This window comes from Zonotrichia albicollis, chromosome 27 (assembly GCF_047830755.1).
Source record: "Zonotrichia albicollis isolate bZonAlb1 chromosome 27, bZonAlb1.hap1, whole genome shotgun sequence".
In the NCBI taxonomy this organism is placed as follows: Eukaryota; Metazoa; Chordata; class Aves; order Passeriformes; family Passerellidae; genus Zonotrichia; species Zonotrichia albicollis.
The window spans coordinates 5,059,311-5,076,037 of NC_133845.1; the positions used below are offsets into that span (position 1 = coordinate 5,059,311).

Genomic DNA, 16,727 nt, shown 5'->3' on the forward strand with positions numbered 1-16,727 from the left:
GTGTTTTGTGTGACATGGACCCCTCAGGGACTGCGTAGTGAGCATTGTCTTGACTTCTGATGCCTCGCGCAGACTGCTCCCGCCCTCCTCATCATCTTGTTATCATTCTAATGTCTGGGAGCTGCAGTCATGGACCAAAACACCATTAAACTATCTGAAATGGAGCAACTCAGCAGCCTCTGCCCTCAAAGGCTTATTATCTTTGCAGATGGATATTTTATATTTAGCAGTCGCTAATGTATCAATTTGGGCTTTGATTTTTCACAGGGAGCAGCTCCTATTCCGGTGCCTGCTGGTGGGCAAACTGCCACTGCAGGGGAACCACCAGGGACAAACCCTCCCTGTGAAGCCCCAAGCCTCTGGAGAGGGCAGAAGGGTCTCATGGCCCTTGGAGGGCTTTGGGCAGGGGGTTGTTGGGAGGGAACAGGTTTTTCCAGTGGCCTGGAGTGTGTTTGAACAGCACTGGGAGCTCTTGGGGAATCGGAGCAGTAGCAGTGGGGCCAGGCAATTAATTAAACTTGCAGTTGTGTGTGGCATTGCAGGAGGCAGCTGCTGAGTGGTGTAAGGTGGGGAGGGAGGAATGTTACAGAGAAAAGGAGAATTTTGGGCTGGCCAAGCTCTGGCACACCCCATGCTCCTTGTTTTCCCACAGTGGGTATGGGTGTGGTGATGGATCAGGACTTGCTGAGTGGTTGGTGAAGGCTGGATGGGTGGTGGTGGTGCTGGATGATGCCATAGGGTGCATCCCAAGTGCCCTCTGTCCTTGGGGTGCTGGAGTGGCATGGAGCTGTGCTTTCTGTTCTCAGGGTGCCGGGATGGTGTGGGGATGGCATGGAGCTGTGCTTTCTGTTCTCAGAGTGCTGGGATGGCATGGAGGTGTGTCCTCTGTTCTCAGGGTGCTGGGATGGCACGGGGATGGCATGGAGCTGTGCACTACACATCCAGGCACTGAGAAGGATGGGAGAGAGTGGAGAAGGGACACTGTGGGTGCCTCGGAGATAGAGTGGACAGGAGCATGATAAAAAAATAAGTGCCTTGAGCCCTCCACCCACGAGTAAACAGCTTGGATGGCTGAGACAAGCTCAGGTGGCGCAGTCCTGCCCTCGGGAGCTGCCATGTGAGAGCTGCCGGCACATGGCGCAGATGCCATTGTCCCTGCAGATAATGTGGCGGGTTGCATTGTTGGGAGAGGATTAGGGGAGCTGCAGTGTTTTGATGGCCTGCTTCTCATTTGCATCTTGAACGAAGTGGGAGCCCAGCCAGGTTCTGTTCTTTTGTGTTTACTTCTGAGGAAATGTGTTTATTTCCGATGATTACAAATAAATCTCCTCTGCCTTTGCTCCAGCCGCCCAGAATAAAAAACATCCGGTGCCCCTTAAGTGTGTAGCCAGGGCGAATATTGGAAGTGCAGGAGAAATCCCATTAGGAGTCCCTGGCAAATGTAATTAACAATTTCTTCTCAAAGACAAGGGTGTTTGTTCTGCCCCTGTGACAGGTATTTTTGGTTGGAGGTTTCCCAGGGTGAAGCATCACCTGGTCGCTGTCGAGGGGCTTCACTCCCGATCTGGGTGAGCTATTTTAGCTGCTGAAAACTGGGTCAGCCAGCAAGTTTGCAACTGGTTTTGGCATCTCCATTTGTCATCCTGACGAGGCATGTTACCTACAGGAGAGAGAAGCAGTTTGGGTTGAAGGGCCATAGAGGAGTTTAAAAGTAGAGCGCTGTTGGTTTGAACAAGGAAACGGGAGAGGTTCCAATCCTAGAATCATCAAATATCCTCAGCTGGAAAGGACACACAAGGATCATTAAGTCCATGTCCTGACTCTGCACTGGACAACCCCAAAAGTCCCACCATGTTTCCAAATAAATGGACAACAGATTTGGGTTGATCCATCCCCCCAGCCTATGGCATGGACAGGGACTGGTGGTGTTGGCTCTTCAGGTACAAACATGTCCCCTGGGTTTCTCAGGATGTGCATCAACATCTTGGAGTTATCCAATCCTCAGAATATCTCAATCCTCAGAATATTTTGCATTTTGGGATATTTCATATCCCAATCCTCAGAATATTTTGCACCCATGGAGAGGTTTTTGCAGGACTTCCTGTATGGCTCCAACTCTTTGTGTGCTGTTTATCCCTCCAAATTACTGCCAGAAAACTTGTGCTGACCCTGGACACAGTATTTCCTTCACCATGGGGAGGCATTGAGGGCAGCCCCAGGCTTCTCCCTCGTGTTCAGCCGAGTCAGCAGTGCAGGAAAGGTCTGTGACATGGTCAGAGAAGGCAGGAGAAGGTGAAGGGTGTTATGGCTCAACCCACACATAGGAGAGGTGCTGTCAGTGCTCATTGATGGGGCTGGGAAGGAGCCTGCTGTGGGAGCTATGTGGGGTCTCTCCTAATAGGTGCAGGAGGAGGGAGACAGACACTGTGTGCCACCACACACAAAGAGCACGTCAGCAGAGCTATCTGTATTGTTGACACTAAGTGAAATAATCCCACGGCAAACTTCAAAATTAGCATTTAAGAATGAGGAATAGGGGCAATTAGAGGGGAAGCAGCGCAGCGCCGGTGCCCCCAGCTCCCACCCTCATGCATCTTCTCACGCTGCTGCCTTCAGGTTCATCACCCTCATCTCTGGTGGAGCATTGGGATCCCTGCAGCAGCTCTCGTCCTCCTGCAGAGTGAGGGGATCAGTATGGGTCTCAGGAGATGGAGCTTTAGAGAGCCCACATGTATCATTGTGAACAGTGTGGGGAGCTGCAGCAAAGCCTGGCATCCAGAGCTCCCCAGCCACTTTGGAGGAGAGCAGCAGTGGTTGGAGGCAGATGAAGGGTTACAGATGGTGAAAAGTCTCTGCTCAGAGGCAATGAAGGTGTAAGTGGGATGCAGAGATGGAGGAGCTGATGGCACTGGTCACATTGTGCAAAGAAGGGATGCGTGGGGGTGCTGGCATGCAGCGTATGCTGGGGACTGATGATACCATTCCCAAGATATTCCCCCTGCCTTGCTGATGGGCTTTCTCCAGGTGAACTGCAGAGCCAGGATAAGTTTATTTCCCTCCCATGTGACAGGTGCTTTATTGTCTTTTGTCCCTTCTGGACTGGTAAGGCAGTTTCTGGAGATGGATACGGTGCCTTCAGGAAACTGTTAATGGGGGTTTGTCTTTGGTTTTAATTAGATCCCTTCAAGGGAAAACCTCCTGGCCTGCTTTATTATCCAGCTTTGTCAGAGCTTGTCTGCTTTATCTAAACACTTTGCAGAAGTCTCTTTACCTGTTTGCTTACTGGAGACATTATCATAATCCTGGTCAATTGGAAATGGGGAGCAAAGACGGCTCAGCAGACAAGCGAGTGCCGTCAGCTTAGCAGCTAATGGAGATCACTTTCCCAGACAGGTAAAGAAGCTGATGAGATGATCCTTGTGCCAGAGTATCCATCAGTATTCTCTTTGTAGTGCCAATTGCCAGGGAACGGGAAAACTGGCAGTGGGAAAATGAAGTTAGCTGAGAAGGTGCCTGCAGGAATGCCATGTGCTCTGTGCCAGCTGATGGATGGGATTTTTCTGCTGGTGGTGGTTCTCACACGTTCCCAGGAGGCACAGGAGGTCTGTTTTTTGTCTGGCTGTCTGTAGCTGCAGGGGACAGTCTGGGTTCCAGTAGAGAGGAACATGGTGCTGCACAAAGCCGAAGAGACATGGTCCTAAATTTGATGTTGAGTGGCAGTGAGGGATGGGAAGGAGGAGCCTTTGCCTCCTTGTTCTTGGCATGGATTTGTTACAGAGGTCTCCAAGTTGCTGCTTCCTGCTCATTCCAAGTGGTTTTGGGGGCAGTACCAGTCACCAGCACCGCAGACAAGGCAGGGTGATGCTGTCCTTGCCCTCCCTCCTGTGAGTGTCCACCCGGGACATCCCTGGGTGTTCATGCAGTGCAGCTCTGACATGTAAGTGTGAGATGTAAATGCAGAATGAACCACCCCAGCTCTCAGGCGTCCTGGACCACCCCAGATCTCCTCAGGAAGTATATCCCATATGCACCAGCCGAAGCTGGGCTGCAACAGTGGAACGTATCAGCACTGGCACGAGCGTCTCGTCCCTGTCACTTCAAACCCGAGTCCTTGTGCTTCACCCCTAATGAGGGGACCCGAGAGTACCTCGCAGGGCTGTAGTCTGGATATTTATATGAGCACAGACATGCAAGTTGTCTGTTTTACATATTGCTGCCCTGATTTTTCAGTGCACGCAATGAATAATTTACAGAAGCCGTGTGTAAGTATCTCTTTATTATTCATTATAATGAAGTGAGACAGCAGTAATAGTCCACTAGACTGGAATCCCCCAGGGCCGAACTTTACTCGGCTGTGCTTAGCTCTCCCCCAGTTAATTTGAAGGAAGAGAGGGCTCGGTTTCCTGACAAGGACAATGCTGTCTGCTGGCACAAGGCTGCCCTGGTGTGGCAAAGCCGAGCTGGCACCAGGGCATGTCTGACACCAGACAGGGTCCCCTCGTGCCAGCGGTGCCATGGCAGGCATGGAGCACCATCCGTCTTTCCCTGAGTCCATACGTGATGTGGCTGGCAGAGACGTACAGCTCCTGCAAGGGGAAAATTACTTGTTTGCAGGAGAATATATGGCTCATTCCTCTGAACCGAGCACCCGGGGGGACCCTCAAGCATGCCAAGTATCGCCCCTTCCCTGTGCCCGATTAATAATCTCGATCGAGGTGATGCTCTGCGATCTCAGCAAGGGAGGCATATAACACCCCCAGAGCCTGGGCAGGAGAGGCACTGCAGTGGGGATGAGGACAGGAACAGCCTCCCAGCTGCTCTCTGAATTTACAGGCATGTGGAGAGGGACTCGCACGAGTTCCTTGATTGACTGTAGGTGCCTTTTCCTACAGTCTTGGGCTGCGGCAGGTCTGCCACTGCTGGCACTAGCTCATGTCTAGCTTGATTTCTCTTTCTTTTTTTTCATGCCAAGAGAAAGCTTCCCTAGCCTGGTCCTCAGGTGGCAAAGGTGAAGCTCCCAAGGGATGCTCGGCTCTTAATTTAACCAAACACTCAGAGCTTTTGCTACAGATACCATGGCAGCAGCAGAGAAAGCCACAAGTAGATAGATGGAGAAGAATCTATCAAAAAGCATGAAAAAGCCATGTTTTCCAGGAACATTTAAATTCCCTTCCCCCCCATCCCATTCCTTGCCAAGTGTAACTCAGCGCCGTGGACCGGAGCTGCCGAGCTCCTGCACGTCTCAGAGCAGGGATGGTGGGAGCCAGGCAGGAAATAAATAATGGAAACGACCGCGTTGTGTTTTCAAGGCACTTGTAGGATTTACAGCTGCTTATCCAAATGTTCCCTTCCCTTCCCCATGTGCTGGCTTGGCCGTCTCCGGCTGTTTCTCTTCTTCCCCTCTCCCTGTGCGTGTGCTGTGGCCCCTGTCCCCAGCAGCGGGGGTGTTTATCACCCCGGGGATGGCTCGAGGGCTGTGCCGACAAGCTGAACTGTCAGCACATTTTACAGCTTCATCTGGAATTCTCAGTGCACAGCAAAAGCAAGGGGGGCTGTGGAGGTGGGTGAGAAGAGATGGTCTGCCTGACTTGCAGAGGTCAAACAATAGGAATTTTGTCTGTGGTTCCCCAGTTGTGTGTAAAAGAAAAAGGGAGGTTTTATTTCTGGCAAACCTGCTGTTTGTGTGAAATCTCACGTGATGGGGGATGTGGAAACAGGGAGCATGGCCACAGCATGGCAGAGCTGGGGAGCCACCCTCCCATCCTGCTCCCATCCCTTTTTGGGACCTGGGATGCTCTGTGTGTGTCCCGTTCCAGGTGTGTGACCCTCTGTGTGTCCCCTGCAGGTGTACTGTGGATGAGCGGGTCACGCGGGTAGCGTGGCTGAACCGCAGCACCATCCTGTATGCCGGCAATGACAAGTGGTCTATAGACAACCGTGTGGTCATCCTGTCCAACACCAAGACCCAGTACAGCATCAAGATACACAACGTGGACATTTACGATGAGGGGCCCTACACCTGCTCTGTGCAGACAGACAATCACCCCAAGACTTCACGCGTCCACCTCATCGTGCAAGGTAGGTCTGAGCGTGCCTCGTGCTGTTGCTGGGTGGTTTGGTCTGGAAGGCTGCCTGGACTTGGGAAGGGTTTGGAGGCCCTCTTGATAGTTGAGTTGGAGCTGCTTCAGAGATTGCATGGCATGGGAACAGTACTGTGGACAAGTGCCCACCGTGCCAGGGAGGAGATGAGCGTGCATTGTCTCAGCCTTGCTGTGTTGTGCAGTTGTCACATGGGGCAGAGGACACCTGAGAACTGGCAATGGGGCTGCTGAGCCCTTCTTTTTTCCCCCTTTGCCTCTCTGTGCTGTGAATTTGACTTGTCTTGCTTGGAACCATGTTGCTCAGCTTGCTCCATCAGGGATTTGTTAGTAAGGTGCTCAAGCAGGTGTTTGAAGTGCTTCAGGAGCGCCAAAAGCAATGTGCTGCCAGGCACAGAGGAGAAGCAGATCCCAGCAGCACAAGGCTCCGTGCTTTTGGGAGAGAGGTCGAAATCTCTGTGGGGCCATGAAGGGCTCTTGGCACAGGGCCTCAAAGGCAAGTGTATTAATATAGCAGATGCTGTTGGGTTGCAAAGCAGTGTTCTGAGGCTGTTCTGATGGGGGGATCCAGGTGCTGGCAGATCAGAGGGACCAGTAGCTCTCTGAGGGATGCTGCCTCTGGATTCTTGCGGCTTTGCACCAGCTACTGGCTTTTGTCCGGTCTCTAGATTAATTTTTCAGAGTTAGTGTTAGTTCAGGTTAGATAAAGATAATGAAAGTTTCCTAATCCTCTTAAAGAAGATTTATTTGGCTGAGTAGAAAGCTCTCGGAATACAATAAAGCGTGTATAAAACCAGGACCTAATCTTTCCTTTAATTTCAAACAGCTGATGGGTATTGATTTTGCAATGAGCAAATCTGAAAACTTTCTCAGCCTCGACACGTCTCTGAGAAGCCCCCAACAGAGTTATGTATGTATTTATGTACCCTCCTCATTGCCTAGAGGCAGGGGTTGATTGTGGTCACCCATCCAACAGGTTTTCCTGCCTGGTGGTTGTGGGAATGTGTTGGGAAACCCCAGATTGTGTGCACGAGGCTGTGGTGAAGAGGCTCACCTCAGGAAGAGGGGAGAGGAGATCCACTGGAAGCATCCCTCCATCTCCTTGTTTGGAGCTGTCCCTCTCCTCCTTTTCGAGCTGTGTGCGAGCTGTCCATCTGTGAGGTTTAATCTGTTTATCCTGTCTGCTCTCTAATCGTGCTAATCCATCCAGTCAACAGCGGTGAAGTATCCGAGTGCTTTGCACCTAATGAAATCAGGTGAACTGGCGGCGGCGCTCAGCACCCGCTGCCCTCACCCCTTTCTCAGGGTGATGCAGGCACCTGCCAGGCACAGCCAGGTGAAGGTGAGAGAGATTTTGTGTCCAGTGTGATGGTCTGGTGGTGAGGCATTCCTAACTGTGCTGGAGAAGGTTTTTTTCCTGGTGTGAGCAAGTCCTGTTGAATTGCTCCCACCGCAGCGATGACTGTGGTTCTCAGCAGTGACACTCCTGCACAGCTGGAGGGAAGCATGAGAGGAACTGGGGGTGCAGGCACAGGTCAAGTGGTCCATGCTGAGCAGTGTCTGTACTTCTCTTTCAATGAGTTAAGCTCAAACCACACGGTTTGCCCAGCTGAGAAAATCCATCTGTAGGCGCCTTTGATGGTGGTGATGAGAGAGGCAAATCCTCCTGTGCTCTGTTCTTGGTTCAGCCTGAGGAAGAAAAGCCTGTGTGGAGATGCCATAGCAGCCATACAGGATCTGGAGGAGCCTACAAAGAAGTCAAGAGGGGCTCTTCATCAGGAATTGTAGTTAAAAGGAATAATGGGTACAAGCTGAAAGAGAGGAAAATTAGGCATGATGTAAAGAAGAAAATGCTTCCTGTGAGAGTGGTGAGGCCCTAGCACAGGTTTCCCAGAGAAGCTGTGGCTGCCCCATCCCTGGAAGTGTTCAAGGTCACGTTGGAGCGACCTGGTCTAGTAGAAGGTGTCCCTGTCCATGGCAGGGGATGGGAACAAGATGATCTTTAAGGTCACTTCTGACCCAAGCCATTCTATCACTCAGCTCCACTGCAGTTCTTTGGTGGCTAAATTGTGATTTTTCTGAGGGTGAACAACACTCAGTCCTTTGCTCAGTGCTGAGAGGAAAGGAATGATTTTCCAAAGATGGATTTGGTCCTGGCTGTTTCTGTAAGCAGAGCACACACTTTACAGGGATGGGAGCAAAACCCTGTTTCTGGCCTCAAAATTGAAGTTTAGGTCTGTCCTTTGTTTTTTGCCCTCACTGTGCCAGCAGGATGCCAAACACGCAGTAATGACCAGTTAGCAACTATATTCAGGTCAATTAATTTCTATTTGTATTTTGCAGAACTATAAGTTGGCCGGAGAGAGTATTGATTCTTTGTGCCCATGTTCAATTGGGTTTTAATTGTGCTACTGAGGGGCCTGGCCTTCCCTCCCAGCAACCCAACAATAAATCTGCCAGGGAATCGCCGTCAACAGTAAATGTGTCTCTTAGTAGCACTATTAATATGTCTCTTGCATTGGTTCATTGCAACAGCCGTTAACAGCGTAGATGGCAGGAAGCCAGAGGGGGTTTTTTTTTGTCTCCCTTTTCCTCTTTTTGTTAGGAGCTGCCTCGTGATGAAGGGATGGATGCTTTCAGAGATAGATGTGGTGTTTATGGCATGCTGGTGTGTTCTGGGGAGAGTTTGGGATGGAGAGAGAACAGGCATTTAAGCTCATATAAGCAGAAGATGAGCCACCCCAGCTTCCTCTTGTCATAAAGTCTGGAGTGAGCTGAAGTGGGGTGGACCTTGGTGAGCCTTCTTGCCTCTGGGATGAGCAGTGTGGAGGCCACCTCTCAAAAAGGGGGAGAGGGAGAGCTCCTGGGAGGTGCAGGCTTGCAAGGAGGAGCCAGGAGACCTTAATGGTGTAATGCTGCAGGATGGTTTTTGGACTGAGGAGTGTGGTAGGCAGGAACAGTCCTTCCTTCGTGGCTTGAGCTGCTTCAGGTTGTACTTCAGTCCAAAATGTGGAGCTCAGCGTCAATGTTTTGGTGGAGGCTGTGAGCTTTGGATCCCTTCTGGTGGAGATTTTGGTGGTGAACATTGGTACTGGCCATCCCTACCTAACAGTGGTCTCTGATATTTCCTCTGTTCCTGATTCATTTAAAGAACCCTTCCCTGTACTGCCTTAATCCTACTCATCATACTGAAGCCTCTCCTAGCTGTTGGCATTGTTTCTCTTGTTTCTGGTTGGCACAATCCATTTTCTGTCTTGCTGTTTGCTGCTTTCCTTGCCCTGGGAACCAGGACAGGTTTTGAAGGGCCATGGGTTCGTTTATAGGGTGCATTATCCAAAAGCACCTTGGGATGCTCTCCTGGAGCTGGTCCTGTGTCTCACTCACCACCTCTCAAAGCAGCACCAGTGCAGATGTAGCTTCTCCACGGGTGTTTAAAACAAAACTGAGACTTTTATTTTTCCCTTCTGATAACAACTGGCTCCTTAGGGTTCTGAAAGGGCCACCCTCCCCTTCCACCAGGCCACCTCCATGGAGATCTTTTTCTCCAAAGAGAAAAGGTTGGATGAAAAGTTGCAGCCAGACCCCTATCTCAACCTTCCTTCCCCCCTGAAGAGGCAGAGGATGGACAAGGGAGTGAAAACAGCCAAATGAAGGTGATGCAGGAATAATGTAATAGTGAATTCAAAGACAAAGCAGCCCAAAGAAAATCTGGAAGGAATAACAAAGTTTGAAGAAGGAAGCAACTAGAGGGGAAAAAAACAAAAAACAAAAGAAAAAAAGGATGAGAAGAAAAGCCCGGAGTTCCTAGAACAAAGGAAAGAGAGAAGGAAGTATGAGCACACAGAAAAGCACCAGAGCATCAAAAGGGCAGGAGGCAGCAAAGGGGAGAAATGAAAGAGTGAGGGCAGGGAGAGGGGGAAGGTCTGGAAGGAGAAAGAGTCAGACTGGCAGGCAGAAAACAGCACACACTGGCCAGACAGGAAGAGCCACTGCCCCATGACATGCCATCCCAAAATCCAGATGGGAGAATGGTAAATGGACAGGATGGGGTTCACCTGACAGCATCCTTGGGCTCCCAGTCTCAAAGCTGCCTGAAACTGGTGAAAAGGAGCCATCGGGATGTGCCACAGGGACCAGCAGCAACAGATGATTAATTACTGCAAAAAAACAAAACTGGAGGAGAGGAGGGAGAACTGGTGAAGTTGTTTCCCCATTATATTTCCGAACAGAAAGAACGTTTTAGCTCGTGCACAAATAGCTCCCTGGGAAGCACTCTCACTTCCTAATTGTTCATAAATTTACTGACAGGTGGTTACACAGTAGGTATAACACTGTGAGTTTCGGTTTTATTGCTTTCCCTGTCTCAACATGAAAACTTGGAGAAAAAGGATGCACTGCGAGCAGTCAGGTGGCTCCACCTGGAAAAGGGTGCTCAGTGCCTGTATTTAATTTTTGCCGTGTTCCTCCCTGTAAATGCCACAGAGATCCCACAGAGGGTGTTTTACTCGGGGAACGCTGTGAAAAGAGGGTATTCAAGACCTCAAGCAAAGGGAAAAGGACGATATTACCAAAATGGAGTGCTTGTAGAAAATGTGAGGCCGTGACACACGGCTCGCTTGGCAGGGAAATTTGACAAAAATCATTTTGTTGACCAAACTGTAGCTTTTAGAAGTGCTTAATCCATTATCTCAATAAAATCAGCTCTGATGAGCCTCTCAGACAGGGCTGTCACCAGAATGGTTCAATCAGAGATGATCACCATCGCTGTTGAGCAGCAACATGTTGTTAAAACTCTTGATGTCACCTCCTTGCCCCAGTCAGTTCCCCCTGAGGAAACATTGAGGGGCATTTTCACAGGGTTACCCTGTGTGTCCTTGCAGGTATCTCCTGAACCCCAAAAGCAATGAGTTAGAGAGAGTGAAAACATCAATTTCTATCTGCCAGCCAGGAGCTGGCTCTCAGGTGCCCCATTTAAGGCCATCAGACAGGAGCTGTTCTAGGGAAGGTCTCGTATTGCTGGTGCCTTCAGCAGACACACAGGGACTGGAGGAGGCCCTGGTGCCACCCTGCTGTGCTTCTCATCAGTGAGTGAGATGGAAGGCACAGGCAAAATGTGAGTTTTCAGCATATTTGCCTCCTTTGTGCTGACTTTCTGTACGCTAATGAGACCTTGCACAGTGACACCTCTGACAGCCCCATCCTGCCTGCGCCAGGGAGGCTTGTGCAGAGCTGGAGATGCCTGGGGCTATAGGCAGCCGGGGTGCTGGGAAGGCAGGCAGTGTCATCTCCTGCAGGCATCCGACCCCTGCTAGGGTGACAGTCCCTCTCCCTGCTGGTGGCAGCATCACCTGTCACAGGACACAGCTGGACACTGCAGCTGCAGAGGTGAGGGAGCTGCATGAACGCTGCATCTCCCCAAAATAGGAGATGTGTGAGAGGGGGTGGAAAGGGAGGTGCCAGGGAAGAAACACAATGTGCTGTAGGTGTGACAGTGTCCATGGAGGCTTCAGAGCTCCGAAGATGAGATGTCCCTCTCTGCTGTCCCTATGGGGACCTGTCCCCCAAGTAGGGGTGGACAAGTGGCTGTTGCCTGGCAGTCTGAAGAACCCATAGTTATCCATCATCTCCCCTTATCAGCAGTGTAGGAAGACATCTCTTTTAATGGATTAGGAGCTAATGATGTGGAGGAGGGACATCAGTTGCATGTGTCAGCCACTGTGCTCATGCAGGCTCTCCGCTCCGAGGCGTGCAGCAGTAATGATCTGGCAGCTAAAAATAATCCAGGGCCACGGCGGCGAGTGGCTGGGGTAGGGATGGGCACTCCGGGGATGAGTCAGCCTGCACACGGCCGTGTGCGTCACCGTCATGTGCAGCCCCCGAGCACGCAGCCATTCCCGAGGTGCTGTTTGCTCCCCGCGTGCTTTAGCGGGGATGAGGCGTCCCTGTGGACAGGGACCGTCCCTCCTCACCCTTGGGTGTCTGGTGGTTGGGGTCTCTCACTGCTCAGAGTGACCCTGAGAAAAGTCTGAAAGTCTCTTTTCCCAGCCTGGTGATTGAAGAAGGAGTTAGGCTCTTCATTTCTTGGTCTCAAGGTTGTTTATTGTATCTTATCTATAAAAAATTTTCTTCTGCCCTGCCGAGGTCAGCTCAGCAAGACAGTCCAAGGCATTCTCCCTGCCCCTGGGAGAGTGTTATGTCTTTATACTAAAAACTACATGTACAATGTTTACAATTAATTTCCAATACCTATCACCTATGTTAGACAGTGAACTTCTACTCTAAACCAATCTCAAAGTGCCACCATCACAGCAGAAGATGGAGACCAAGAAAAAGAAGAAAGGACACACCCAAGTTCCTCCATCTTGTCCCCAAAACCCCCATTCCAAAAATCCTAAAATCTACATTTCCACCCTGTGATAATTTTATTATTATACTATTTAAACTTCTATGGTTTTCAGGTCTTCATACAAAGCTGGTAATTTGCTCCATAATCAAACCCGCAGGTGTTCTGGGCTGTGTGCCAGTGTCTGAGCCTTCTTGCAGGGGTCCCAGCAATTCTGGACACCCGGAGGGATGTACTGAGTTCCAACAGCTGGTAGTGGCTCTCCAGGTCTGAGCTTTCCTGTTGCTTTTGTCCCCAGATGGGACAATGAGTGCAAAGCCACCACTGGTGTCCAGAGCACGTGTGGTATGGAACATACTGGGGAAAGTCCCACAGATATCCCGACTGTTGCACAGGACATGGCGGTGTCACCAAGGTGTGATCCCATGGCCAGCCCCATAGGGCCCACTCTGTGAGGTGAGGGGAGGGATGGCACCTCACACTCCCCAGAGATGGTGGCAGACACTGGCACATGCCCAGGTCCCACAGAGAGCGTGGATTTGCACATCAGGCAGTGCAGGTCTCGAGTGGTAAAGGATGGAGATAAATCACAGGCTTATTGTTATTGAATTTAGTGGCATCGCTTTCACATTCAATTTCTCTCGCCGGCTTTCCGAACAAACAAGAAATTACAGAGCAAATGTATTTTTTGGCTTACCAAACCTTGTGCATTAACTTCCCTGTGATTAATACTACGCAGGGCTGACGAAACCCTCTGCGCGCCGCTCGTCGCTCCGGTGAGACCATGCCGCTCGTCGCTTCCTCAGGATTTATTCGTTATTCAATTTGCTTGTAGCTGTAGACTTCTGTGAGGAAGGACTATGGATAAAAGGGGATAGAGATGGTGTTCTGCCCTGTTTTTTCTCACTGCAGCTGTATAGGACAGAGGGAAGGAAATATTGAGAACAAAGGTAATTCAGGGAAAGATGCTGTCATCAGGTAGAGGACAAGGAATAGCACCCACAGTCATGCTGGAGGGCTCCAAGGCATTAGCAGGGCTGCCTGACCCTGTGAGGGGACCAAGAGAAATCTATGGGGCATGGGAGAGCCTTTGGACTCCACACCCAGCACCAATCCCAAGCTGTCACCACCTTGAGACAAGGCAGCTTTGGTGGGATGTGCTTGTCAGGGCAGCCATGCCTTGGTCCTCCCTATCTCATGGTATTTACAGGGTGTGGCTGAGGGCTCGTTTTATCCGCATGTTATATTTGCCATCAAATTTGCCCTGCCTGCATCCCTAAGTGGTCCTAGTTTCCACTCGCTCGTCCCATGGCAAACCAGAGTGTCCTTGAGACACCATCCTTGACAGCCCAGTCAGTGGGATCTATAAAAATGTAATCAAGGTCCTCTGATGTCCTTCTCCAAGTCCTGGTAACCTCGTAGGCAACGATCGCAGTCACAGGTATTGAGCTGCCCTGTGGGGTCCCCGTGCTGTCCATGGGTGTCCCTCCACTGAGTGTCCCTGCTGGCTCTCAGGGACATTCCTGATTGGATTAGGGCAGGCCGTGCTTCCCTTGCCTCTGGATGTTCAGGAAATGTAATTCCCCACTGTGAGACCTGCTGGCATGTCTGTGTCAGCATGCTTTGCTAAGAGAGGGGGTTTCAGGCTGACACATGGGTTTGTATGGCTTGGGGTTTTCTGAATGGGAGCGCTGGGACTGTAGTGATTATGGGTAGTGGTAATTTTTTCCACAGGAGTGAAAGTGTTTCTGTGCCCAGAAAGGGGACAGGCTCACATCTGTGCCCAGAGCACCAGTTTCTGCATCTCATTTTGTACTTGTGGTTTGGGACTCAGGGAACAGGAAAGGGATGTCAGCCTTGAGCTGGAGGTGTCTGAGAGGGCAAGGATAGAACGATGACTGATTTTGCTGATGCCCTGCATCACACATCATCGCTCTAGTCCAGCATCTGCAGGCAAAATCACACAAGGAAGAGACAGGCTGCCATCTGGAGCAGGGGTGGCATCCCAAGGTCTCAGCATCCACTAATGATAGTGATGTCATCTCAGACCAAAACTGCTCACGAGGAGGGCTGGTTTGCAGGGCTCAGGAGCAGATGAAAAATGCCCCAGTTGGGGAAACCTTTGTCCTGGATGTTGTTGTAGTTTTCAGATGTTCCTGGTACCAGTTTGAGGAGCTGTTACTGGAGGGGAGAGGTGCAAGGATGCTGGTAATATGGATTAGTGTTATCTTGTCTGAGTGAGGAAGGGCCATTTACAGCCTTCCTGCAGCTCATTGTGGCTGCACTGTCGGAGTTGGCCGGTTCTGCTCCGAGCGTTAACTACGTTTTCCAGCAGTTGCCGGCACACACTTTTCATTTTTGGATTGCTGCTTTCCCCTGAAGGACTCAGACAATCTCCCTCTGCTATAACAGACTGTACTTCTATATTAATGTGTCAAGTTGCTGGGAAATTTACTGCTTTGCAGAACCCATAGGGCTGCAGAGACTGCACCGCATCTTTGCCGTGGCTCATCCTGCTGTGCAGCCTCTCCCATGCCAGGAGAGAGGAGAATCTCCCTGGAAGTGGGAGGAGAGCTTCCATGGGGGTGCAAGGAGAGCCAGACAGCCCCACTTTCCCTTGCAGGCAGTGCTGGTGCTGGCCACAGTGGTTTTCAGGTGATTATCCTGGAATCCCAGCACTGTGGGAAAGCCCTGGGTGCAAGGGTTGGGCAGAAGATGCCACTTGACCTGGGCTTTCAGTATGTTGGGGAGGGGGCACAGGGCATCCTTTCTGGCATTGTAGGTATGGTGTTTCATTTGGGGAGGGTTGTTAAATATGGCCTCATTTACTCCCTGGGGTGCAGACCCTTTGGGGATTTGTGTTCGACAGCCCAGAGTGCCAGGAAGCAGCATCGGCAAGTGAGCTTTAATTGCTTTTTGCCATGGCCAGGGATATTTATGGGTACGGAGATTGCCAAGTTATTTATTAGATGGAGTATCTGGGGATAGAGTAATATAAATCACCCTGGCCGGTATTGAAGGAGCAGACGCTCAGTAATTTAAACAGCTTTAATAAATATGCTAAAATATGAGCCTTGTCTCAGGCCATAACGAGAGCTGGTTATCGGGGTCTCAGCCATGGAGTGGGGGGGCTGGCACAGTGAGTGGACCCCTCCACACCCCAGATCCATGCTTGGCTCCAGTCCAAGATACTGGTTTGGAGACCTGGTTTGGAGACCTGGAATTGCTGACTCGACAGGGCAACAGAGGGGACACAGCATCACACAATGGGACAGGTTTCATGGCTGGGGCCTTCCACCTGCGCCTGGCAAGCTGGTGTGTTGATGGTACCTTTGGTGTCCTTTATGTCTTGCAGTGCCCCCCCAGATTGTCAACATCTCGTCGGACATCACGGTGAACGAGGGCAGCAGCGTGACCCTCATGTGCCTGGCCTTTGGGAGACCGGAGCCCACCGTCACGTGGCGGCACCTCTCTGGGAAAGGTGAGCCCTTGCTTGGGGGAAGAACTGCCTGGGTCTGAGGAAAGGCCATACTGGCTTGTGTGGGATGCATGGTTGTCCCCATAGAGGTGGTCAGGGTGGCATTAGGTGACTCACAGTCAGAGGTGCTGACCTGGGATGGGGCTAAGGGCACTTGTCAAATGTTTCCTGGGTGAAGGGAATGTCAGATGCCCAGGCAGGGGGTGTCAGGGCAGGGGCACAGGGAATCTTCTGGTCTTGGTGTCCATGGGTGACGGTGCCACACGTTCAGTACATCCCCCAGGGCAGGCCTTTGTGAGTGAGGATGAATACCTGGAGATCACAGGCATCACACGGGAGCAGTCTGGGGAGTACGAGTGCAGCGCCGTCAACGACGTGGCCGTCCCGGACGTGCGGAAAGTCAAAGTTACTGTCAACTGTGAGTGCGGGGCACAGGGGAATGAATGCTGGGGGGTGGGTGCCCTTGGGCCAGTGTGACACAGCAAGATGTCTCTGCAGACCCGCCGTACATCTCCAACGCCAAGAACACGGGCGCCTCGGTGGGCCAGAAGGGCATCCTGCAGTGCGAGGCTTCGGCCGTCCCCGTGGCGGAGTTTCAGTGGTTCAAGGAGGACACCAGGTGAGGGGCTGCAGAGGGTAGCCACAGCCTTGGGGTGACAAGGTGAGGAGGTGGAGGGGGATGACAGTGTCTGAGGCCATTATGTGGAAAAATATAGTATTTGCAGGGATCCCTGACAAAGGAGGAATGATGAGGAGGACTCCATCTTATCAGAAGGCTAATTAATTCCTTTATTATACTATATTATTC

General features: G+C 51.1%; 1 protein-coding gene across 8 annotated transcripts in view; it reads left to right on the forward strand.

Annotated features, from left to right (window-relative positions):
- Window positions 1–16,727, forward strand: part of OPCML (opioid binding protein/cell adhesion molecule like) — a 313,690-nt gene that overhangs the window by 278,916 nt on the left and 18,047 nt on the right. For 6 of the 8 annotated variants that reach the window (XM_074527874.1, XM_074527868.1, XM_074527869.1 and 3 more), the window contains 4 exons: window positions 5,846–6,078; window positions 15,797–15,922; window positions 16,191–16,337; window positions 16,418–16,538. In XM_074527874.1, the coding sequence (XP_074383975.1) occupies window positions 5,846–6,078; window positions 15,797–15,922; window positions 16,191–16,337; window positions 16,418–16,538 (627 nt within the window). The remainder of the gene's footprint in view (window positions 1–5,845; window positions 6,079–15,796; window positions 15,923–16,190; window positions 16,338–16,417; window positions 16,539–16,727) is intronic. The other 2 variants (XM_074527875.1, XM_074527871.1) reach the window with 1 other exon arrangement.